This window comes from Gymnodraco acuticeps, unplaced genomic scaffold, assembly GCF_902827175.1.
Source record: "Gymnodraco acuticeps unplaced genomic scaffold, fGymAcu1.1, whole genome shotgun sequence".
In the NCBI taxonomy this organism is placed as follows: domain Eukaryota; kingdom Metazoa; phylum Chordata; class Actinopteri; order Perciformes; family Bathydraconidae; genus Gymnodraco; species Gymnodraco acuticeps.
The window spans coordinates 607,636-633,685 of NW_022990764.1; the positions used below are offsets into that span (position 1 = coordinate 607,636).

General features: G+C 37.3%; 3 protein-coding genes across 4 annotated transcripts; all 3 read left to right on the forward strand.

The window, feature by feature from the left end:
- The first annotated feature begins 3,037 nt into the window (after nucleotides 1-3,037).
- Nucleotides 3,038-11,133, forward strand: LOC117556796. 2 transcript variants are annotated; one of them, XM_034232320.1, is made up of 5 exons: nucleotides 3,038-3,320; nucleotides 5,205-5,519; nucleotides 5,626-5,913; nucleotides 9,403-9,532; nucleotides 9,874-11,133. In XM_034232320.1, coding segments are annotated over exons 1-5 (780 nt in total). In that variant the 5' UTR covers nucleotides 3,038-3,274; the 3' UTR covers nucleotides 9,875-11,133. The 2 variants fall into 2 exon arrangements, with proteins under 2 accessions (XP_034088211.1, XP_034088212.1); XM_034232321.1 differs by lacking the exons at nucleotides 9,403-9,532; nucleotides 9,874-11,133 and adding an exon at nucleotides 6,918-7,007.
- Nucleotides 11,134-12,012: 879 nt separating this feature from the next.
- Nucleotides 12,013-18,641, forward strand: piga (phosphatidylinositol glycan anchor biosynthesis, class A). The gene is made up of 7 exons (XM_034232312.1): nucleotides 12,013-12,149; nucleotides 13,398-13,874; nucleotides 13,958-14,228; nucleotides 14,537-14,669; nucleotides 14,998-15,130; nucleotides 16,952-17,158; nucleotides 17,778-18,641. The coding sequence occupies exons 2-7, from the start codon at nucleotides 13,428-13,430 to the stop codon at nucleotides 18,060-18,062; spliced, it is 1,476 nt and encodes a 491-aa protein (XP_034088203.1). The 5' UTR covers nucleotides 12,013-12,149; nucleotides 13,398-13,427; the 3' UTR covers nucleotides 18,063-18,641.
- A 665-nt stretch (nucleotides 18,642-19,306) lies between these two features.
- On the forward strand, nucleotides 19,307-25,316 carry asb11 (ankyrin repeat and SOCS box containing 11). The gene is made up of 7 exons (XM_034232306.1): nucleotides 19,307-19,501; nucleotides 19,944-20,023; nucleotides 20,107-20,214; nucleotides 22,557-22,707; nucleotides 22,785-22,919; nucleotides 23,555-23,743; nucleotides 23,829-25,316. The coding sequence occupies exons 1-7, from the start codon at nucleotides 19,405-19,407 to the stop codon at nucleotides 23,951-23,953; spliced, it is 885 nt and encodes a 294-aa protein (XP_034088197.1). The 5' UTR covers nucleotides 19,307-19,404; the 3' UTR covers nucleotides 23,954-25,316.
- Nucleotides 25,317-26,050: the final 734 nt, after the last annotated feature.

The following is a 26,050-nucleotide window of genomic DNA, read 5'->3' on the forward strand; positions in this document are numbered from 1 at the left end:
ATTTTTCTTCTGAGTGGTACTGGTAAGGGTTGAATTATCAGCAATTAATAAAGTTGAGGTTATTTTAGAGTAATACTTAGCTAAAATGTGAGTTAAAGTAGGCTAATTATTAAGTTAGGTTCCACCCACCGCTATTCATGATGAGCTTGTCCAGTAACATACTGCGGTCAACTCAGCCGTCTCTCGCATTTGCTTTGCCAAATGAGCAGTTCTTCATTTTTGAGTGCGCGATTAATAGCGTCTTTACGGTAATCGCCGAGCAATAATGCATGTTTTTGTGCTATATTTTTTGATAACAAATATGTTTTACCATAAGTTCTTAATAAAACTGACACTGTTGGACTCAGTACTAGTTTGACTGCTACCAACAATAAAATGAAGTACTTTAACTGTGTACTTTTTCAGTTATTCTCTGTCAAACTCCCCTCCTGAGAACAAATTCAAGCCACTTCTGCTATATTTGATGAGGGAAAAACATATTTGTATCCATAGTAGAGGAACTAAGGTCCCTAAAAGTTGAGGTACCCCTACCCGAGGTAGAACAAAGCACAACCATGTTTTTTTCATTACTTTAATAGGCCTATGTCTAGTTTATGAAATGGATTGTTGTATACAAATATTTTACTGCAAAAGTATTATTTCTGATTTAATATTTGGAACTTTCCTATAACCGAAAATAGTGAAGATGTGGGCTCCTCTGAAGGGGACCGTGTTGGCCTTATCCCATGTCTCTCTGGAAATAATTATCAGAATGTCACCAAATTTGGCCTAAATGTTCACAGAGAGGTAATGCATATAAAGCAAAGACTATAGCAATACCTTTTACCTTCTTTGTAATATTAACACTTAAACACACATAAATCATAGGCGGAAATGGAATAGGACATTTAAAATGCAAAAGGTATGTTTATGCTTTTCTGTCATTTTTAAACTAAAGAGTCCAATCACCCAAAAATGTCATTTATATGTACCAGAGACTCTTATCTTTTCATACAAATAGTTTTTGCTGACTATTCACTTGACCCTCTATTTCCAGAGATACATGGGATAAGGCCAACACGCGCCCCTTCAGAGGAGCCCACATTTTCACTATTTTCGGTTATGGGAAAGTTCCAAACATGAACCAAAAATAATAATTTTGCAGTAAAATATTTGTATACAACAATCCGTTTCATAAACTAGACATATTAAAGTATAATGAAAAACATGGTTGTGCTTTGTTCTACCTCGGATAGGGGTATATCGATAACTAAAGCCTTTTGGGGGGGTTTGTTCCTCTACTATTAATATAATTGGTACTGTTGGACTCAGTACTTCTTAGACTACTACCAAAAATACAATGAAGAACTTTTACTGTGTATACTTTTTGAGTAATACTCTGTCAAACTCCCCTCCTGAGTAAAATAATTCATGTATTTGCTACATTTGTTGAGGGATAAAATGATTTGTTGCTATAAGTTCTACAATAAATTGATACTGTTGGACTCAGGACTACTCCCACAAGTACAATCAAGTGTTTTTACTGTGTACTTTTTGAGTAATACTGGGTCAAACTCCGGTCCTGAGTACAATAATTCATGTATTCTTCTATATTTGATGAGGGATAAAATGATTTTTTGCAAGAGGTTCTCCATGAAATTGATATTGGACTCAGTACTACTTGGACTACTCCTACAAGTACAATCAAGTGTTTTTACTGTGTACTTTTCACACTTAATGTATATATAATATCCTGCTTTATATTTTGTTACTGTACATTTGTATTTTAACATGTATATTTTCTACTTTTTTTTAATGCTATTTTATTTCTATTTGAGATTTTTCTATTTTGGATTGTTTATTTCTAGTCTTTTAATTTCTCTAATGTACAATGCCTTGTCTTTTTATGCTGCTGCAACGCAAACATTTCCCATCAATAAAGTACTTATTTTCTTATCGTATCTTAATATTCAATTTATCCAAAAAGCGGGGGATGCGGTTGCTGGGAAATAGTTTTCATTTATATGTTCAATTTGATGTATTTATTCTCAGAAATTGAATATTTTCAATAAGAAGTGACCTTTGAATAAATATTGCAAAACAAAGCCTATCACCTGCAGGCTTAGCCAGTGTGTATTTCTTCCTGCACACTACACTACAAGATTTCGATGTGTACAAATCTGGGCCATTTATTGTGTCATTTCTCCAAACACATAGAGTACAAATGCCTGTATTGGAGTCTTCAAAAGGTGCAGTAGAAGGACATTAGCAGCATCATAAGAGGCCAACAAGAGGGACAAGGGTGTGTCACTGAGTTGAAGGAAAGTTGTTAACAGCTATCCAGGATAGTCTCTAAAGACTTTCCAAGGGGTAACAATGCTGCTGCTAGAGTATTGATCGATTCTAGTGGATCTAGTGTTGATGTCATCTACCATATCCTCTTAAAATACTCTGTCCAACATTATCCGTATTGTGAAGAACATTTTTCTAACGCTTATTGAATATAGCAGAAAACATGCATTATTGTACTCAGAAGGGAGTTTGACAGAGGATTACTCGAAAAGTACTCAGTAAAAACACTTGATTGTACTTGTGGTAGTAGTCCAAGTAGTACTGAGTCCAACAGTATCAATTTCATGTAGAACTTATCGCAAAAAATGATTTTATCCCTCATAAAATATAGCAGAATACATGCATTATTGTTCTCAGGAGGGGTTTGACCATGGGTTTGACAGAGGATTACTCGAAAAGTATCATGTACAAATACTTCATTGTACTTGTGGCAGTGGTCTAACAAGTAGCCTACTGAGTCCAACAGTATACATTTCATGTAGAACTTATGGTAACAATTATTTGTATCACAAATAAAGCAGAACAAAAATGCATTATTTTATTCTTGTACTAGCGTCAGTGCCGCTTCTCAGTGATTACCATAAATGCGCAATAAATCGCGCACTCAAAAATGAAGAGTCGCTCATTTGACCAAGCAAACGCGAGGGACGAAGGCATAGGTGGGAGGCTCATTTATCGATGACAAGGCAGATGCTGACGTATTTGTAATCATTTTAAAATGGTCTGCTACTCCGGAAACTCCAACCACATGTAGGCCTATTACTTTCGCTTCGGACGTAAAAGGATTTCTGGAGCATTGAACGGATTTTGGAAAATGTTGGCTAATGAAGAAAATACCTCTATAGTAGGCTACTACACGGAGGAAATTAGAATAAGAAACTCTTCTTGAAATTGTAATAGGCTGCCAAGTTCACAGCATATCCTCGAGACACTGAGTCGCAACATGAGAACTTTCCTGGCAGTGTTTATTGTCTTAACTGTCTCAGCAGGTAAGCCTCAATACAAACCACTCAACATTAACCTCATATCCTGAAGAATTATGACAGTTCCATGTTATCTTCCAATTACCCTACATGGGATATGTAATTGTAAATGTAAGTGTGTAAGCTACTTCAGCAAGTGGACCTTGGACAATACTGGTAGATGTGTAATTCTTATACACAAGTTGCATTTTGTGTTTGTGCTACAGTACGTCTGATCGTTCGTGCGTTTAGTGGTTGCCTAATTTTACATTTCAATGTAGTTATTTGCGCAACTTTAACAAAGAAACAGCCGTTAGCAATGAAAACCCTCAAAAATGATCATTTAATGTGAATAAAGAGGAACAAGCCCTGCCTTGACGTCACGAAAAGGCTTACCATAAATGTAACTTTTGTGCCATCAATTCGTTTTTGTTGTATTTAGGTGAACTGATATTGTTTCCAAACTTTCCAGTGATGCAATTATTTCTGTTTGATTTTAATTATCCGTCTTTCAACATCTAACCTACACACAAGGTACAGTGAAAAACCATAAAGAATCACGTGTTTCCATAATTTTGCTGCGACATCAAAATATGACATTTTTTTTCTTGTTTGAAACTAAACAACTTTATTTTGAATATCTGTAAGACTGGAGCTTCACATTTTTCACATTTGTCTGTCAATAACTATGTATACCTTTCTGTTTGCCCAATACAAACAAAAGGAAAGTGTGCAGTTAAGGAGTGGCTGTGCAGTTGTTTGAACTACAAATCAGAATGGAGATATCGAATTAGTCAATAGCTCTGATACAGAATGGAATGTTATTTAAAATGATTTTAAATGTAAGTAGGAGCCACGTTGTGAGTTCCTTCTAAACACACTGAAAATGTTACCATGGAATAAGGAAGTAAATACAAATAATGTTAAAAGAAACATATTTAAAAATAAAATGAAAGCAGACATCAGTGTGTGTGTGATACGTTCACTGCAGATGTATGGTTGGAAATAAAGCTGATGCTATCTTTGTTAGACATTGCAGTATGTCTATCAGGAACAGAAGGTTATCAGGACCCAAATGCGGAATAGAGAGATTGGGGTATAAAAGTATGAACAAAAAGCGAGCTTTATTAATAAAAAGCTGTTCCAAACAAACACTAGAAAAATTAGAATGGTGGCAGGAATGGACATTTCGTCACAACTTAAAATCAGCTGCTGTTTAGAGAAAATTATGAGTTAGGCAACTATGCAAAGAAACACTAAAGTCCTTTAAGATCTTTAATGCGTACACGCATGACGCCTCCCGAAGAGTGTGTGCTGATGTCTGTAGGACAGACTCTTTATAGGAATACATCAAAGATCACTTACATGTCAGGCAACACCAATTGGTCCAGGTGGTCGCCTTATCACAATAGACCAAAACACTCATCAGATGCACAGGATGTCATGAAAGCCCCCACGGAACTATTGTTTTCTCCAGTTTACATATCGTACTCACTTCCCTTTTTAAGATACACTATTCAGATCCTTTTAAATAAATATCTTAATGGAGGGTTTTTAGTCATCAGAGTAGAAACGGAGCAAATGTGCAGCCCTTTTCATTAGTGTCCACATGGATTTTTAACACAAAACTTATTTATTCATGTTAAATCACCTAATTGTTTTTTTTTGGAGAGGAAGAGACCTCTGCGAATAAGTCTGAAAAGAAAATCAGCTATCAAGAAATCTTAACCACACTGCATTAATTATAACAATGGCAGTGAAGACAATTACCAGGATGTGTTTCTGTTTTGATTAGGAGACCCTAGTGGCAAATCATTACAGCATTCAATGTTTAAAAATGTATGTTAAAAACTCATATTTTTACGAGAGTCTGGAAACGGAACTTACCCGAATTTACTTTTCCTGTTGTAGATAAACATGTAACTATCAATGGCACCCTAGGACACGATGTCCTTCTGCCATGCGCCTGCTCAGGCAGAAATGTGAGCAGGGAGGTTGGGTGGCAGACAGAAGGCCCAAATGCGACGCAGGTGTTCAATCACACACAGACCACTGAAACATTCTGGGGCAAATATAAGGAGAGAGGAAAAGCGTTTCTGTCTGAGAACAGAGAAAACTGCTCAATTCTCCTCACCAACATCACAGCAGAGGACCAGGGGAAACACAGATGCATCTTTAGCATTAATGAGACATACAAAAAATCCTTTGTAACTCTAAACATTTATGGTAAGTCATTAATTTATTTTGCAAATCAACCAATCTCTTATTTAACCCATTAACAGTAAGAGTAATACAATCTTGCACCATTTTAACTTTAGTCTTCCCTCACCAGCATGCTACAGTGTTCTTCAGACAGCCAACAACAGTGGAGGTGTAAATGTTTTCAAGTGTAATGTAAAGGGACGCTACAACAAGACAGAGATTGAGTGGGAATTGGATGGAGTGCCTCTGCAAAATTCAATCACCACTAATATAACTCAAAAATACAACCCGGATGATCCTACTGGCCAAATCCAATTCTCCAGCCAACTCAACACTACTCTCAACTGGACCTCAGCACCTAGATGTCACGTCAAGGCCAAAAACATAGCAACGTACAACAGCTCTGATTGCAATGCAGGTATTTATTTGATTTAATTTATTTCAGAAAGGTTGGGACTTATTGTTCAATACTACTCTGCAAAAAGCATTATTATGGGATTAGTTTTGTATCATAAAGATAAAGCAACACTTTTTCAGAATAAAGCAAAACTATGAGTTTAAAAGAAAAAAAAACTGAGTCAAGCAAAATAAAATAAATTTCAAAAATAAAACTATAAGTTGCAAACAAATCATTTGTGTAATCATGTAAACTATAAGTCTTTTTTCTTTGTTTTAACATAGGTTTTTGTTTGCAGTTACTGTTTCTTCTTTCTCAATGATCAGACTTTTGCTCTCGCTGCAGCACTCTCTTTTGAGCTCCCTCATTTTTTGTTTGAGATTCTGACACAAACCTCCCAGGTGGGCGGGACTTTCAGGGGTGCGTCCCCATTGGCTACTCAGTTTTTGAGTGACAGCCCAGTCCTCCAGCGATTGTACAGTGCAGGTAGCTGCGGTGCAGTAGCGAGCTGAGCGTGGACAGAAGACCCCTAGTGATGGGAATTCCGGCTCTTCTTGATGAGCCGGATCATTTGGCTCGGCTCACCAAGAAGAGCCGGCTCTTTCGGCTCCCAAACGGCTCTTCAGTTGACCACATATTATACCTTTTAATTAAATCAAATGTAGCCCTGTTTTGACTAATTATATGTGTGCACATATATCACTTAAATTATTCAATACAACCTTTGTACTGAAGTATTCAAAAGTAAAAATTACATGTTTAATATTTATAAATGATTTGCTGTGGCCAATTGTTTTCATTGCTTTTACAGACCCGTGTAACTCTCTGATACCACCCAATGAATGCATTGACTTGCTTGTAGAACCATGCTACACAAAACAGATAGCAACACCTATAAAAACTATTTTTTAAAAAAGGGGCTACTGTATCGACCTATATAAAGTATATAAATATAGTTTTTATTTCAAAATACCAAAAAGATCCTGCATTTTAGCCATGCCTCATTTCGCATTTGCTCTTTCCAGCGCTGTTTTTGCAGGGGCTGATTCTGTGAGCTGACCACGCCCCCTGCAGGAGAGGGGAGCGTGCTCTGAGATCAGCTGCTGGGCTGTCAGAAGACGGGGAGAAAAAGAGATCTCCGTCCTCCGTGTTTTATTCTTATAGAAGTAAGAAGAGAAGTAATGGGGCAGAAACCCTCCGTTTAACGCAGCGGTCCAGACATAGCATCAAACGGCGACACATATTCAGTTGCCAGTTACTTTGGCATTAGGGCAGGGATATCTAGATACTTTCCAAGGTTTGACATAATGAATTGTGCTACTTTTAAAGCAAGCAACGATGTTTTCAAATCTGTAATCAAAAAGCTCCTCAAAAACACTATCGAAGCAGTTCCTGCCGATGCTACGTTAGTTCAAACAGTAACAACGGACTACTTTTCTTAGCGGATGCATGTCAATTTAAAGCAATACATAAAACTATTTTTAAATCAATAAAATCATTTTCTAAATCCCTAAAAGCATTTCAATTAATATTGGGAGTCATGTCGTTACTTTGTTGAGAATGTGGCCATGTAGTAAGCGGGATGATGTGCACATTGCATAATGTGCCTTCAAGCCGATCTAGATCCCTCCGCAAAACAAAAAAAACCCGGCTCGTCCGCGGGCGAGAGCTCTTTGAGCCGGCTCGTTCGCGACTGACACATCACTAAGAAGAACCAGCATTTCAATTATTATAATACTACAAGTGAAAATATATGTAAGTATTGATCATTTGTGTTGTTTGTGCTATACGGTCTCTTTCTTTATTGTGTTAAGTGAGAAGTAAAGCTGTGCTATGAAAGTTAGCTTGTGCTACCTTTAGATCCATATCAATGCAAGCTAAGTAGCCTAACAGTTAGCTACATAGCTAGCAGTGAGTGAGCGTTCAGACACCGGCGCACACACTCAAACAGACTCGTGTGCCTGACTCTACCAACAGGTTTTCATGATTCTGTTTAGATATGCAAGTATAAGCCATGATAGCTTATTTTATTAACACGCTAATTTGATATGAAAATCAATGGAGGCTGAGTTAACTTTGTAGGAAAACCTACCGTCCATGAGCTGTGTTTTATTTGTTAACTTCATATTTTTCATTTCCTAAAACATTTATTTTCCTCTCATATTAACAGTGTGGATCATTGAGACAGCGTGGCGTCCAGAGTCTTATCCCGTTTTCCCACTTCCTCTGAGGGGACAGCACGGAGGGGGGGCATGAAGAAAGAACTGCACCAGCTTCATCCACGCTGGCGTTACTGTTATCACTGGCTCAGTGTCATTTCATTTGACCAAATGTCTTTACATATACATTTAATAGCTTTTATTATTATCCACCTTTTTGTTTTATGTCCTTTTATTTAAAACATTCTTTGAGACTTCATCTTCTGGTTCAAATTTCAATAAATGTAATTTGTATAATCACTCTTTTGTCTTTATTATACATGAAAATGTTAGAGATTCCATTCAAATCTGTTGATTATTCATATCTTCCTCAGGCTAGGAATAGTATGTTGAATTTTTAATGCTAAATGTATATAATTTTCTCACAGGATATAGAATGAAACAACACCGGTTTTATCCATTGTGTATGAATGCTTCAGCTCTAAAGCAGTCTTTAATTGTTTGTCCTAAACATAGCAATATATGCTTTTGAAATGTAACATGTCTTTAAAAAATAATAGTATACAGTTTATATTGTGTATCACCTTTAGCTTAAAAATACATAGATGTGTTTTTTTAATCTATAAAATAAATAGACAGACACTTTATCAATCCCAAATTGGGAAATTATTTAACAGCAGCAGTGTGTTCAGGTATTAAAATATTTAAAGTTGGAATAAAGTATGAACTACACATCACAAGTATAATGCACTGCAATCCATAAAATAAATCCGATATGTTCATGAAAACTCCCCAGGAGACACCGACACTAACGTGGCCGAGTGGACTCCGGAGTTTGCTGCATGAGTTGCACTGTATGATCTGTGGAGGACTGGGCTGTCACTCAAAAACTGAGTAGCCAATGGGGACGCACCCCTTAAAGTCCCGCCCACCTGAGATGTTTGTGTCAAAATCTCAAACAAAAAATGAGGGAGCGCAAACGAGAGAGCTGCAGCGAGAGCAAAAGTCTGATCATTGAGAAAGAAGAAACAAGAACTGCAAACAAAAATCTATGTTAAAACAAAGAAAAAATACTTATAGTTTACATGATTACACAAATGATTTGTTTGCAACTTATAGTTTTATTTTTGAAATTAATTTTATTTTGCTTGACTTAGTTTTTTTCTTCTTTTAAACTCATAGTTTTGCTTTATTCTGAGAAAGTGTTGCTTTATCTTTATGATACAAAACTAATCTCATACATTATGATATTATCTGTATCATTCATCATGCAACATATCTTAAAATAACTAAAGTCAAGTTTAGGATGGGCCATCAAATAATGGCATTTTTTGGCATTTTTCTGACACAGATACAAATATTCACTCTACACCAGACTACAACTACAACAAGGACCAACGAAGAAGCTACTATTTTTACATTCCCATTATGTTTGTGCTTGGACTTTCATTGCTCTTGTGGTGCCGTAGGGTCGTCTCATAGTAAGTGTTTGTCATAATGCCAAAGATCTGATTCTAAAGCAGTTTGTATTTCAGGTTTACTAGTTTAACCAGTTGCACAACACTTGACACAAACAGCCAAACAAGATAACAGAAAGTAAATCAAATGACAAAATATAGGGAGAAAAACAAACGGAATAATACAGAATGTGTTTAAACCAATTTGTGTGTACTAAACAAGATGTGTTCATGTGTAAAGGAGAGAGGAAGATAAATATAAGAAATAAATGATAAGGGGAAAAACAGAGTTAAATAAAAATAAGCAATTGTGTTGACATTGGACGTTGTGTTTTATCTTTCCATATCTTCTGTCTTTGATAAAGGAGTTTACCCTGGATACAACAAGTTGAGACCAACAACTTCAAAGGCTAACAAAACAGGAAAAAAACATCGCGAAAAAGAAAAGAAAAGTGAAAGCACCTTCAACCTCACTGTGGTTAGTCACGTGTATGATTCACAATGCCTGCAAATAAATTGTTAAGAGGCAGGTTACATCCTGTGTTCATGCCACTCTGGGAATGTAGTTTTCTTTTTTTTTTAAATGTCCATTTTGTGAACTCTTGTTTGTATGATGCTACTTGTTTTTCTTTTCAAAAGTCTCTAATACACACAACAGTTAAGCTAATTCATATATACTCCCGTATACTTTATTAATAAAATACTGTATAAAACAGAGCCATTTAATGATAAAACATGTCTGCCTTCAAATTTAAGATGTTGGACCTTATCTGATATTGCAAGCTTTTGCAACAATCATAGTAAATATGTATTATGTGTTTAGCAACCATATTTTAAATTGTAAATATTATGTAATATGATTATTTTCAAATATAACACAAAGGTGATATTTTTTATAGCACAATACAAATACTATAAATCTTGATTTCACATTAGAACAAAATGAAATGCAGAAATGTGTAGAAGGTCTAAGACATGTATGTACCATGGGTGACTTACTGTATACTGTGATTTTCTTGTTTCTTTAACGTTGATGATCAAGTCTCTTCTATTCCTTTATGATGGTGCGTTTATTTTTTTCTGTATATGCCATAACTTCCCTATACATAGTTCACTAAGTACAGATTTGTAATACTTTTGTAAATAAATAGGTTATGGTCATTGTTTGTAATATAGTACATCAAGGTCTGTGACAGTTTTGTGACATTTAGAGGTCTGACACCGAAAACGAATGTCTGTGAATAATGGTTACATACCAAACAAGCAAACAATGATTAATCTTTCCAAGTCTGAAAAGAAGTTGGTGCACTGCATAATGTGTGAACTTTCCAACAAAGGTTTAAAGTTAAAAATTTCAAAATGCTTTGCTGGGTCCAGTACTGACCAAGAAGGCAACGCAACCAATAACACCACTCATCCGATCCCTTTACTGGCTACCAGTGGCTGCTCGAATCCGCTTCAAGACACTGCTTCTGGCCTACCGTGCTGTGAAGGGATCCAGCCTTTCCTAGTTCATCCAGGATATGGTTAAACCATACACTCTAGCACACACTTCTCTCAGCTAAATGAATGTAATGTAATATTTTGTAATGTTTTGTAAGAACAAGTAAACAAGCCTTAAACCCTTTTGTCTTTAGACTTTCAGTTGCTAAATCCTAATGTTGTTTGTATCCTTTCATCATTGTTACTTTCTTTCTATCAATTTCTTTGTTGTGTGCGTGTCAACATGATACCGTTACATTTAGTTGCTTCACCGCATTCTTGGGGAGTTTGTCACTGTTGAATACATTTCATGTTGTGACTGGTTAATGGAGATTATAGGCAGACAACTAAATCAGCAACAATATCACAGAACATTTTCATGGATTTCAACAATTTCAGATAAGTTCATGACTTCAAACTGATCAAGTAAAAACTCCCTCCCTACTCTTTGATCTCATACATACCTTCACAGCCAGCACCTTGTAAATACACACCATTCACATTTAAATTAAATAAGTTATAAATTAATCTAAATCTAACAGTCATAGCTGTAAAAATATAGATCATGGCGTCTTCTCATAATAGAAGTATGTACATTTGTGCTAGCCTTAGCCAATCTATCATAGAAGTTATATTCCAAAAGTAAATTATATCAAAGGGGGCTTCCTTTGTGACGCTCAAGACTTACAAAAAAAAGTGTCAATGTTAAATAAAATGTCAAATATAATGTCACGTCACAAACGTCTTGGCAGATGGAAGGAACAGCTTTGTGGAATATGTATTTATTAAATAAATATAAAATTAATTTAATGAAAAGTAATTTATGAGAAAATAACCCAGATTGATGATAAAGGTTAGTGATATATTCATTGCCTGCCCTAATCCAACAACATACATGTAAGTGTAACACATTATATGAAATAATTATTTAACCTTTTTGATTTACATTTCTTGTAACGTCTAGATCTAAATTATATACTGTGTACAAATAAATGAGAAACAACATCACCGTGGTACGCCATTGCGTGTGACGTAGTAGCGCACCAGGAAGTGATACAGGTGGCTAACATGCTAGCTCAGGACTGTCGAGTCGAAATGATTTTGAAAAAGAGTTTTGTGTTTTTTCCCAGTCTGAAAAAGAATTGACATTTCGTCCAAGGTAAGGCATGTAGGAAGGATAGGAAACTCTCTGTTTTAATGTCAGTAAAGTGGTTACGTATGAACAAAGTGTGTTAGCTTGATGCTAACGTAAACAGAACTAGTTATGAACAACGTTAATTTGGCTTATATTTGGCAGATAGTCCCTTCACGCAGTGTTTTGTTAATACTGTCTATATGTGCTGATGAGCAAGCTTGAATATCTTACTATATTTAACGCATAGTGAATGCAAGTTGAAGGGATTATTCACTCTACTAATGCTTAGACAGAAGCTAATTTACACTGACAGTACCAGGGGTGGTTTATAACAGATATTCTATTATTTATTTATGATGCTATGTGTGATTCACTATCAAGTACCTGGAGTGTAGTTATAACCTATGATCATGGACCATTATTAGTACATACTTTTTACATCGCTGTACAACTTTTATATATATTTCTTATTTTAAAATACATTTACGACATGGCTCTTTACATTCAGTATATTCCTTTTGAAATACTGTCTGCCACAAATGTATATAACTATTCAATATTTTCCTTTTATTTTCCTTTTATTTAGCATTTACTGTTTTTATGGCCTACAAATTAAACTAACTTTTTTGAGAGCCTCAATCAAGATGTTCACTGCAAATACTGCTTGTCTGTAGTTGTTGTGCTAATGATAATAAATCAATACAATCTTGATTTCAGTTGAATGTAGTTAGTGCTGAAATGAAAGGTTGGGTCTAGTTATCATTCCCTTTTTTATAATAAATAAACAATTTGAAGTCATTCATAAAAAACATAAACCATAAATAGCTTTTGTTTCATCTTCTTGAATTAACAAGTTAACATTGAACTTAATAGCTTTAATTATTGCATTGTTGTTGAATAAACACATTAAAGATGTCAACTTTTGATCTGAGAAAACCAAATTAGCATTTTTTAATACTTAATGACAATCAAATAAACAATGATAGACAGCCCAACAGATATATAATTTGTAATGAAAATAACATAAGAGAAAAGTTAAACCCAATTTAAAAATGTGGAAACAGGGAGTGTTTGGCATTCTTGGTCATAAATAAGATAAGTTATTTTTTAATATTCAAAATTGTTGGGACATTTACTTGTACTGTTTCTACACTAAACTATGTTATTTTTGCTTGAAATTTTATTTAACTTATTTATTATTATCAAAACACATATTTCACCCATTCATTTTGCTTTTCATTTATTAACCGATTATTAAACGTATTATTTCAGTAAGGATCAGAGACACACAAGGCATCTACAATGGGCCAACGAAGAAGAGCGGCAGCTGTGAATAACTCTTCATCTCAGGGAACATCTGCAGCTCCCGCAGAGGCTGCTGGGATCCCCAACAGGAAGCACAACATCTGCATGGTGTCAGACTTCTTCTACCCAAATATGGGAGGAGTAGAAAGTCACATTTACCAGCTATCGCAGTGTTTGATTGAAAAAGGACATAAGGTGGTCATTGTCACGCATGCCTATGGCAGGAGGAAAGGTGTCAGGCACCTGACCAACGGACTGAAGGTCTACTACCTTCCCCTGCAGGTGATGTACAACCAGTCCACAGCCACCACCTGCTTCCACAGTCTCCCACTGATGCGCTGTGTGTTTGTAAGGGAACGCATCACTGTGGTGCATGCACACAGCTCGTTCTCCGCCATGGGCCATGATGCACTGTTCCACGCCAAGACCATGGGCCTGACCACGGTAATTGACTTATTATGAGCCAGGTCTCAGAAGCATTTCACAGCACATATTCTGCTGAAATTAAAGCGTATTTTCATTTTCAGGTGTTCACCGACCACTCACTTTTCGGGTTTGCTGATGTGAGCTCCGTGCTGACCAACAAGCTTCTGACGGTGTCGCTGTGTGATACCAACCACACTGTGTGCGTGTCTTACACCAGTAAGGAGAACACGGTGCTCCGCGCAGCACTCAACCCAGAGATAGTGTCTGTTATTCCCAACGCTGTCGACCCTACTGACTTCACCCCTGACCCCTCCCAGCGCCAAGACGACAGGATCACTATTGTTGTTGTCAGCCGTCTCGTCTACCGCAAAGGTACTGAGAAGCTCTTGTATTAGACATTTAAGCTTATTGATTACATTTTGGCTTGACAGTGGGTATCAGCAGAATGTGAATTTTGGTGAATAACGCTTCAAAACGCTTGAGTTTGCACAAATCAAACTTGCATTAATACTTATTCCAGGGACGGTGTTAGTCATAAAATCATTCAATATAAATATCTGATTCTTAAACATTCATAAATCTTAAAATAGTCAGCTTCTGTCAGCCTGTAATAAGCTTTAATTAAGAATTGCATCATTTTCTTTTTATAGCAAGTGTACACCAACTCTTCCTCTGTTTAGGTATCGACCTTCTTGGTGGAATAATTCCAGTGCTCTGCCACAAACATCCAGATCTGCAATTCCTTATTGGTGGAGAGGGACCAAAGAGACTTGTTCTGGAGGAAGTGAGAGAGAAATACCAACTACATGACAGGTATACTCATATCCCTAAAAAGTGATAAGGGAGGTACCACTTAAACCTTTTTTAAAACATGCTCTCTGCTACTTCACCAGCACTGTCATATTGCAGCAGCTGCATTTCACATACTATAGGTAGACAACACTGTTTAGCTTACTGCTTATTCAAATATTAAGAAATGATTGTAACTAAGCTGTGATATCTGAGGAAACCAAGTGACTGTGGTGTGAATTTTCAGCAATTGACGACAACAGCACTCTGACATTGATAGTAAAACACTGAACTCTTTATTTGTTACGGTAGTATTGCATTTGCCATATTCTTTTAATTTGTGTGACTGCAGGGTGCGTCTGCTTGGGGCTTTAGAGCACAAAGATGTTCGTAACGTTCTGGTGCAGGGTCACATCTTTCTCAACACGTCTCTGACTGAAGCGTTCTGCATGGCCATCTTAGAAGGAGCCAGCTGTGGACTGCAGGTATGTAACCATTTATAAAATAGGTCAAGGATAGGGAATGGTAGGAAAAAGTCTGTCTGTGTATCTGTCTTGTCTTTTTTTATATCTCTATATCATAGATAGATAGATGGATAGATAGATGGATAGATAGATGGATAGATAGATAGATAGATATACTTTATTCATCCCACATTGGGAACTTATTTGGTCACAGCAGCAATGTGTTCAGTCATTAAAATATTTCAAAGGTGGAACTTAGGCCCCGTCCACATGGACACAAAACGGGTTGCATCTGCCACAGTTCTCTATGGTATGGACGGTTCGTCCACACGAGGCCATAACGGAACTGCGGAAACGAAGCCCTCAAACGATAATGGCTCCCAAGGTGGGTAGATCTTTGGACGAAACGCTCTGGGGGGCCTAACGGCTCCGTGTGTACGTCCTATACGATCATTTCCTGATAACGATGAAGCCATAGCTCCGCCTCTCCCCACCTCTGCTGACCATGCTACAGATGTTAGAGCAAAATCTACAGCTCCTCTACCACAACCATCAGCAACAAGTGGACATGGAGAACTACATGAACTACATGTTGCTAAATCCACCGCAGAGAATAAACAGAAGGGCAACCATGGCAACCATGCTCGGGAGGTCTTCTTCGCTGCTTTTGGTGTATTTTGTGGCGGAAGTACAGCGCCACTTACAGGCCCGGCATATTTACTACAGCGTTTCCAGCGTGTCGAGCGGTCTCGTGTGGACGGACACGTTTCTTGAGCTGATACTGTGTGGACGGAAGACTTTTTTGATATCGAATTCGGTTCGTTTTCGTCTCCGTGTAGATGCAGCCTTAGTACAGTAGACTTTCTGTCTCTCCCTCCCGCCTTCTTTTACTCCTCCCATTGTCTCTCAACCTTTCACTCTTGTCTGTAAGAATTGGCTGTTATTCAATGCTGAAACTTGTATTTTCCAGACTTAACATTCTGCTTTAATCATGTTGCAAAACAGCCTTTACAACTGAATGTAGTTGTCTTGACACAGTTGAGGAAGTGTCCTTGTGGCAGATTTTCTGTGGGTGAGCTCGTAGGTGGTTGCTCAAGTCTGCTGCAAAGCACTGCTTTGGAAAAAAATTATACGTTTTATACTCAAAAAGTCGTACCCTCCATGTAAAGTTTGTGGCGCAAAAGGAGCCATACATTAAAAAAAGATATATATATATATATATATATTGTTAAAAATAATAGTTGTAAATGACTGCAGCTGGCCACCCATACACTCACATGTGACGGGGAAGTTGGGTCTGGTGTTTTCTCAGGAGAAAGAGAAAATAACTAGTTTTTATCAGGAACTAGGTTATACTTGAGTAAAGCTAGGAGAACCGTCTCTGTCACGTCTGAATAAAGCTGTAAGGAACAATTGAAGTAAAAAAGTCACTTATGTCTGAACAATTGAAAATCCACCGCCAGCTGACAAAGCCAGCGATTTAATGTAATCTGTGCCTGAAATGTTCCCCTGAGTGTTCTTTTAATTTAAAGAAACATATTAAGGCTAATAGCTTATTTAGGAGTCAGTAACTACAAGATGAAAGTCTGGGTTTGTCTGGCTCTCAGTTCTCTCTGGGTGTGGTCAGCAGCCTCACTGTTGGATGTGATGCAGGGTGCGGTCAGAGGTGAAAAAGATTTGAACTTGTTATCAATAAGAGGTCCAATACGTTTTCAGCTATTTATTCTCTCCTTAGTTTGAAAGGGATGTTAGAGCAGATGTTTTACTCTCACATAAAGTGTGATTTATCATTATGTGTGTTTGTATACAATGTGCTCATCCACTTTTTGTTTTGTTTCTCAGGTGGTCAGCACTCGTGTGGGGGGCATTCCTGAGGTGTTGCCTGAAGAGTTGATCACCATGTGTGAGCCAACGGTGCGGGCGTTGTGTGCTGGTCTGGAGACGGTCATCGCCCGGCAGCGCTCAGCCTCAGTCCCCTCCCCTGCCTCTATCCATGCTCGTGTGCAAAACCTCTACACCTGGAGAAACGTTGCTGAGAGGACGGAAAAGGTGGATTCACTAACACCTGTGCATGCCTTCATAATAAAGAGATGTCTGTAAATACAGCTGCACCTTTTTTTATCAGCTTTCTTTATTTATTTGTTCCCTCTACAGACCAAAGCGAGCTGCCGTTAAAGCTTTAGTTTAGATTTTGGATGTAAAAAATCCATTGTCGGGTTATTGATAGTGTGTGCTGTAGTTAACTGGCTTAAAGTTTCTTTTTCTGAGATGTCATGTACTGTAGTCGAGGTATGTCATGTTTACTGGAGCCAAATCTGTCAATATTTGGGTAGTTCAAATTCAAATGGAATTCAACTTCGATTAAACATATTTTTTAGATTAAAAACACCTAAACAAAGTATTTAATTTAATTTGACTAAAACTGAAGCCTTCATTTAGTAGTTTATAGTAGAATAAGTGAGTTTCCACAGAAGGAGTTTAGTAATTCTCCCCTCAGCTCTTCTAAAGGAAATATCTTCATCGATACGGTAGCAAAGTGTAAACTGGTTCTCGGATTTCCTGTTTAACCTGATTTTTCTTGGGCATGTAAAACTGCTGTTCATTCACACAGCTGAAAGCTTCACACTGAATGTAAATGGTGACTCTGTTCATTGTCTTTTCCTCTCAGGTGTACGACCGAGCGGCCGGAGAGGAGGTGCTTCCCCTGGACAAACGGTTACGGAGGCTGAGGGCTCACTGTGGCCCCGTAGCTGGCTCCATCTTTGCCTTCATAGCTGTTTTAGACTTCCTCTTCCTGCTGTTCCTGCAGTGGTGGGCCCCAGATCAGGTCATGGACGCGGCAGTAGACGCCACCGGCCCTAACGGACTGTGGAAGGAAGCTGGCGGTGAAATCAGAGCCAATTCCAAAAGTGCAGTGAAGCGAGCAGCAGAACCAGAAATGTCAATATTATGATAACTCCATACCTCTGCTTCATTTGAGCTGCTTACATGTGCTATATGTTCTCTCCGTGGTGCCTACTGACATTTAAAACATGGCTACTACTTGCAGAATATGCTCATGGTAACCCAGATTATTGTTTACATTCACTAATCCAAAAGGACTACCTTGTGTGAAGATATAAATGTAAGACTTGAAAAGAGCTTTTTTTAATATTTAGGCATTGAAATGGAAACTGGTGGCACTCCTTTGAGCTTTAATAAGCACTTTTAAAAAAAAAACTTAGTATAGATTGCACTGTAACAGATGGATTAAAGGGCTGGTTAATTGTACAATTACTGGGAAACAAAAAAGGGTTATTTTTCAGTTCAATCATAAAGCATTTAGAACAATTAGTTTTCGATAAAATTCCTTGTTTGCACACAGTTCTATGTATTTTTGTGCAAATGTCTTTATTTGTCTGGTTTTAAAATCATGAATGCCACTCATTTAACTCGAGATGTTACATATTTATACAACACCTGGGAGTTTATGTTAGTGACTGACCCCCAGACAGTTCACAATGGAAAATAAAGTGTACTTTTTCTAATGTTTCATCTGTTTTCATGTAATTTCATGGGGATCGTCTACTACCTTGTTGGAGTTTCATCTTTTCCCAGACCATTACAAGACAGTGTAAACAAAATTAGTTTAACAAAAAAGAGTGCTCTGAAGGCAAAACACAGATTAGCTGTGGAACAGGAGGTGAACAAGGCCAACAATGGGGATTTGCATAGCCTTGCAATTAGAGTTGAACATTACATCTTGCCTGCAGTGACTGAAGAACTCAACTTACTAAAACAACACTATGTTGTTATGAAATAAATCTGTAATAAATCAGAGGATGTGCGTCAGCATGTTGAGTTATAAGTAGCTGTTTTGCTTTGTTTCAGAATACATTTCTTTAGGACATTTTTACTGTGTGTTTTCATAAAATGTTGATACAGTCGCAGATCATTTTAAGCTCAGAAAGTATATTATCAGAGCATAGATAACACCCTTCTTTTTCTATTTAATAACATGTCCAAACCTGTGTGCCGCTCTGCTTTTAGTTGTGTGTATGCGCATTTCTTACTGCTTTATTCAAGGTATATCATCAGAACAAGCCCTAAGAAATCCATTGTTATGCTCATACTGTAGACTATATGCATGGAATGGGACAAGGGTGGGCGGGAGCCGGGAGGTGGCAATGTGGAGGAGGTGGCCAAGGACCCAGATAAGAGAGGGAAGAAGGAAGGCCGACCACAGGTCCGTGTATTCTCCTGGGTGAGCCTTAGTCCTGGTAAGTCTTAGACACGTCTTCTGTTTCATTTACATCATGGTTGCAGTTCAGACTGAGGTTTCCCTTTGCACCCAACCTTGGCAGAGGCCCCTGTACATCTACGGGGGGTTGGCATGCAACTCACTGATGGCTGGTAAGTTTTTTCTCTGTCTTGTTTGTCCTTTTCAAGCTCATTTTTCTTCTGTGATGAAAGAATCACAAATTGATTACTTTTGTATTTTCTTGAACAAATTCAGAAACTTTCTAGTAAGTGTGGTTTAGCTTTGCATGTGTTAGGTTAAACAAACAGATCAGTGTGTCATTACATTTTTTTGTCAGGATACCAGTTTGATTGTACCTGAACCATTAGCATATTGTTTACTTGGCTCTGCAGTACTAAACACAATCCTAAGTGTGTATTGTTCAATAGGTTTGGTGTTTGTAATGAGTAATGACCCTGAACAACCAGATAAACATGCATTGAAATGAGGTCATTTTAGCAATACAATGAACCAAGAGCAGGATCAGTTGGCTATGAGCGTATCTTGTTGTTTTCCAAATGTGAAGACCTTCCTGATATTATTGTTGTGTTTTAGATTTCTGGTCCGACAGAACTCCTCTCCATGAAGCCGCCTACCAAGGCAGACTGCTACACCTGAGGAGCCTCATCGCACAGGTGAACTTGGGTCCACCTGGATGTCTGCTCACAATGCAATGCTAGGCTGTATCTGACTGTATTTCCCTCTGATCTCCCTGCAGGGCTTCCATGTAGACACGCTCAGTTTGGACAGAGTCTCTCCTCTCCATGAAGCTTGCCTTGGCAGCCATTATGCTTGTGCAAAGTTCCTGCTGGACAGTGGTGCAAATGTAAGAACATTTGTGTATTTTTATTCTAAAGACTGTTTTTGGGGTGTTTCTCATCTGAATTGTCATACATGGAGAACACAGAAAAACCTTGAGATTGTACATCTGTTTAATTACCCACTTTCAATGTTATCAGCTGATTTTATGGACATTATCAGTGCTCATTGCAGTCATCTATCTGTTGGTCTTCAACAGTGTGAAAATTATAAAACCTACTAGTTGGTGTAGCAGACCCCTCAAAACTAAATATCTACTTTAAACACTTGAACCAGGCCATTCTACCGAATTGGACTAAAGTCAGGTTGGAAATGTCTTGAAATGTTGTATGTTTTTTTTGTACCATATCTAAATTACACATATCTAGTAAAAGAACCGTACATTTTGATATCGTATTTTCAGACTGTATTGGAATGTTCTTCCTCTACCAAAAATGGTCACTACCGAAACATAGTACATACACTGCAGTAAAAAAGTATTATAGTAACCTGTTAAGATTGTTTTACCTTCCCTTCTCTAAATAGTATTTTAACAAATATTTCTTGAGGATTTTCACAATTAAATTAATAAAAGTTCATTATGAATCAAATTTCAAAGTTCAATTTATACAATTCATAAAAATCACAATGCAAACTTTCTTTGTAAAATGCATAATACTGATCATATTGATTCCAGAGTTGAGGATTGTTGAAATTGAACATGCATTAAACCAATCAGTATCATATCATTTTAGTTGATAACTCAATATACTTAATTTTTTACAAAACATCCACTGTTTCGGTAGTGACCACGGTATCTTGTTCTCAAGGTTGTATCATATTCCCTCAACCTTATTGCTTAATCTTAACTCATAACATGCCTTATGTTAAAGTGTGAATGTTTGAAGCTACTGACCCAGAATCAGCACTTTAGTAACAGGCTGAAATAGAGGGGAATGAGGCTAGAATGGGTGATCTGTTTGGTATTTTGAGCAAAACACTTCATAGACATGTTTTTTTTATATATCTGAGACCTATAATATATGCCTAAAAATAGTATAATAAGAGACCTTTAAAGTAACACACTGAATTTCAGACTTTAAAACACATTTATTTCAAAATGGTGGGATTTACCTGCTTATCATTCCATTTTGTCACTACCGAAACGATCATGTTAATTACCGAAACGTAGCCATATGTTTCGGTAGTGACGATTCTAGCTAAGTTTCAGCATAACTAAAGAATGCTAGCAAGTACATGGCTAGCATACACGTCTTTGAAGAGGATTGCACACATAAAAAACATAATACTTTGCATAAAACCCCGAAAAAGTTTACTTAATTGAAGATAATATGTGTTCGGTAGTGACAATTCTTAAGGCAGGCCGATTTTCAGATTTTGGAACAGATTTATATTGAAAGTATGGGATATAGCTACTTGCCATTCAGCCATGAGGGACAGGGATGCAGTGTCACTGCCTTGTCAAAAGTGCAGGGGTGTGGCTAAAAACCAGACTCAGCCATTGGACTAAAACCCCTTGTGTTTCAGTAGTGACATGAAAAAGGGGGACATGATTTTTTGAGTATAGTTTTTTTTATTTATAAATGATATCCACAATAAATCTAAATAGTCCAACTTCTGTTTGAATGTAATCATAAAGATCTTCTAAATACACCATTGAACAACATTTAAAAACAATTTTTAAGTGTTATTTACAGAAATTTAAATTTAAATGTCAGGGTTGGGGACAGCTACTTCCCAATAGAAAGTACCCTAAATGATCTTTTTGTATATATTAAGCTTATCACTATCTAATTGAATGCATTGTGTTTAAATAGAGTCTAGACCATAACATATTCTTAGCAAATATCTATGTCTGAATACTTTTGCATTGTTAAATAGTTTTCAAATAGTTTTTCTTGTTGTGGGACCGCACTTTGTACTAATTCGGTAGAATGCCCCATATTCAAAAACACAAAATGAAATAAATGAGAAGCTGAGATAATGTACATGCCAGTTTAAAAAAAACATGTGTGCATGTATCACATGGCTGACATGCTCATACAACTTATTTGAAAGACATAAAGCGGAAAGGGAGTATAACTGTCTATGTAAAGCTATAAAATCATTTAATTGCTCTTTGAGGACTTTAAGTTTGAAAATAAATCTTAGGTGTGGAGTAAGAAAGAGGTGAGCTTTCTATACCATCCATGGTAGCTCATTCTCATCTCAAGGCTACATTACCCTCTTCTAGCATGAAACAGCACTCCATCATAAGTCAAGGACATTTTTCTACAGACCGTATTTGTTGTTTTATGTTGTTTACAAGTGCTTCTGGCCCAGTATCATTCTCTTTCAAATCCCCCATAGGTGGAGGCAGTTTCAACAGATAGTGCCACACCTCTCTTCAACTCTTGCAGCAGTGGGAGTGCTGCTTGTGTCAGGCTCATGCTGCAGCACGGTGCCTCCACACACACCCCCTACCAGCTAGTATCACCTCTACATGAGGCTGCTAAGAAAGGTGAGTCTTAAACATGTATGCTAAGTATAAAGATGTGATCTGTCAGTGCACAGATGCTCATGCTGTTTCTCCATCAGGTCACAGAGAGTGTCTGGAGTTGCTGCTGTCGTATGGAGCTCACATCGACATGGAGCTGCAGGTGGGGGGGACGCCGCTGTACTCTGCCTGCATGGCCCAGACTGCAGCCTGTGTCAGGGCGCTGCTATGCTCAGGTAATGTACTGTCACAATATACAGAGTAAAAAAAGTGTTGCCTTTGCTGGTTTTACTGATTTTAATCAATAACAGAAACAAAAATGACAAAATTATTTTTCAACAACCTCAAAAACCTTTTACACAAGTCAAATAAAAATATCCCAGAGGAATTAATCAAACCAAAGGCATAAAGTAGCATATAGCGTGTCATTAGAGGAGTTTCATTGTCACAACATGTGAATAGCCATTAAACACTTCAAGATGATTTTTTTCCATTATAAATACCAAATATGATTCTGTTTCCAGTCTATAAAATGGGAATATTTGGTGCTTTTGAATTGTTATAGTGGACTGTATATCTTTAGGTTTAGGCGTAAAAAAAAAAAAACACATTTGAGAATTCAAAAAAATCTGAAGATTTAACGATTTGAAGATACAGAAGTACATTTTGTCAGAGTTCTTCCATAGGTTTCCATCTTTTCATGTTTTTAATAGACACCTATTTTGTCTCTGTACAGCTTCCTTTTAATTGTGACCCAAACAAACCAGCGTGGCCACTTCAAGGTTTTTTTGTGTTCAAGGTCTGAATCTTGTTATTTGTCTGTTTGCCCTTTACTGAATCTGTTGTTAAACCACTTTGTGTGACTGTGTAGGAGCAGATGTTCGGATCGGGTGTGGGCAGGACAGTCCTTTACATGCTGCAGTTCGAAGTGGAAGAGCCAACGTTGTGGATCTCCTGCTGGACTTCGGGGCTGATGGGTGTTGTAGGAATGCAGAGGGAAAGACTCCTCTGGATCTCTCATTGCCAAACAGCACAGTTAGGGACACGTTGCAGAAAAAAGGTTTGCTGTAGACACTCATGCATGTTACATAAACTCCATTTATTCGTTCTGAGGTGTAACAAACCTACCCTTTATCTCTGCCCAGGTCCCTGCTCTCTGTCGCAGCTCTGTCGCCTCGGTATTCGTCGAAGTCTGGGAAGGAGTCGTCTCCACCGAGCCTCTGGCCTCTCCCTCCCTCACAGTATCAAGGACTTCCTCCTCTATCAATGAGACGTCTCTGCCCTGAAACCTTGCCTCTTTGTGCGCCCCATGCTGATTGTCCTTCACATTTGTGCCTTGTCCCTGGCAAGGGAAAAAATGGACATCGAGAGAACATGGAAACTAAATCAGTCATCTGTATTTTATAGTATTGTTGCTTTTGATATAATTATTGTTATTCATGCTATTTTGGATACAAGCATTAGAAGTTCCAATATATTCATATTGCAGTTCATTTGTATCAGGTTTTGTATTTTTATATGTATAATGAAGTGTTTTCTATTTCCTTTTCATAAATTCTATACTACTTTATTCCAAAACCTTGCAATGGGTAACTTTCCAGATTATACAAACAAATCAGTTTACAGCTGTTGGTAGTACTACTGCCAATGTGAAAAAGTAGTATTATTGGCTCCGGAGACTGAGAAGCCATGTCCCTTGAGTACGTATCCATTGAGGACTACAAGTTTGAAAATGACAAAAATCTTGGGTTGTAAAGCAAGAAAGAAGAAGACTCTGTATCCACTAAGAGTAAATACTGTATTTTGTAAAAAGTTTTTTTTAATTTTTTTTTATGTACACATCACTGCACAATGTATAACCAACTTAAATGGCCTTCTTTAAATGTAAGAAGGCACGCATTGGCTTCAGCTGATATTTAAATGCATTTATCTTAACTATCCCCCTTATTTAAAGCAGTATTTTGTACCCTACTCACCAAATCATCAAGTTAGACATTCTGTTCAGATTTATTTCGCTGTCCCCTCTGCAAAAACATTGATTGGCAGAAAAGCATTCATGTTCAAAGCTCCAACAGACTGGAATACTTTACCTGCTGCTATTAGATCTCTTGCATCATTGGGTATGTTTAAACATGCATTATCATCTCACTTTCAACTGTTATTAATGAAACTGATATTGATGAAACTGATTTGCTCGACTGTCTCAAATTGTAATGATTGTGTGCATTGCTTGAATTTTACTTAACAGACTGTATTTTGTCTTCTTGTTTATGTATGTAAGTTGTTGCTATTGTCGGGACCCCCTTGAAAACGAGATGGTGCATCTCAAGGGGTTTATCCCAATGAATAAAAATGTCTATATATGTTAGAAAGCTGGACAAGTGATTTCATTCAGCAGGTGGGACTTCACTGTTTTAGCTTTAATTGGCTCCTATTTACACAATTGCAATTCCTGACTGTAAGGCTCAAATATGGTATTGTGGTTTCTGACCCGTAATGTAAAGTGCATGTTTGCAGGCATTTGAGGACTTGCGAAGTGAGTTTTTTTACATTTCTATGAATGTCACCACATCATTGTTACCCTGAGTGCGGATCCACATAACTTCCTACAATAAATTCAGCTGACATAAAGATCCTGAGCTTTTTCTTTGACTGGTTAAAGCCCCTCAAGATGAGAGGTGTTCAATGTTAAACTGTAAAATATGTAATAAGCAAATTGTAAATAAGCAATCTGTATGTAAAAAACCACCTGTATGTAAATTGTAAATAAGCCATCTGTATGTCAAATATGTCTTATATGTCTTAAATGACATGATGAATTGGAAATGGGGGACCCTGATGTAAACAAGACGAAAGTCTTTCTCTGGTCTGCATCCCCTTAACAATTGTATGTTTTGAGTTGTACTGTACTGTACCCAATATACAAGCTGTTAATAAACTTTTCAATCAATCAATCAATCAAACATGGAATTAGAATAAATATTAAACCAACTAAATAAGTTGGAAATATTAGAGGAAAAGGCCTGTGACCTATAAACTGTAGCGAGAAAAAATGATCTGATAAACTGAGAGATAGAGTCTCGTATGCGATGTTGCTGAAAGGGAATTCATTTCCCGGATTCAAATGTCACCCTAAAAGGTCAATTTTTCAGAGACTTTAAATATCTTGTTTGAGCTGAGATAACTTGACAAGTCCACCTAAAAGGCACAAAAAAAAACCTTGGCTTTCAGCAAAAGTTTTGTAGAGTGTGGGTGTATGTGCGTGTTTTTATAGGTTTTTTCTGCTGCTTGTGTCTAGCATCTTGTGGTCCATGCGCTACAAAGGGAAGGTTCTGAGTACAGGGGGCACATAAGATCAAAAACCACT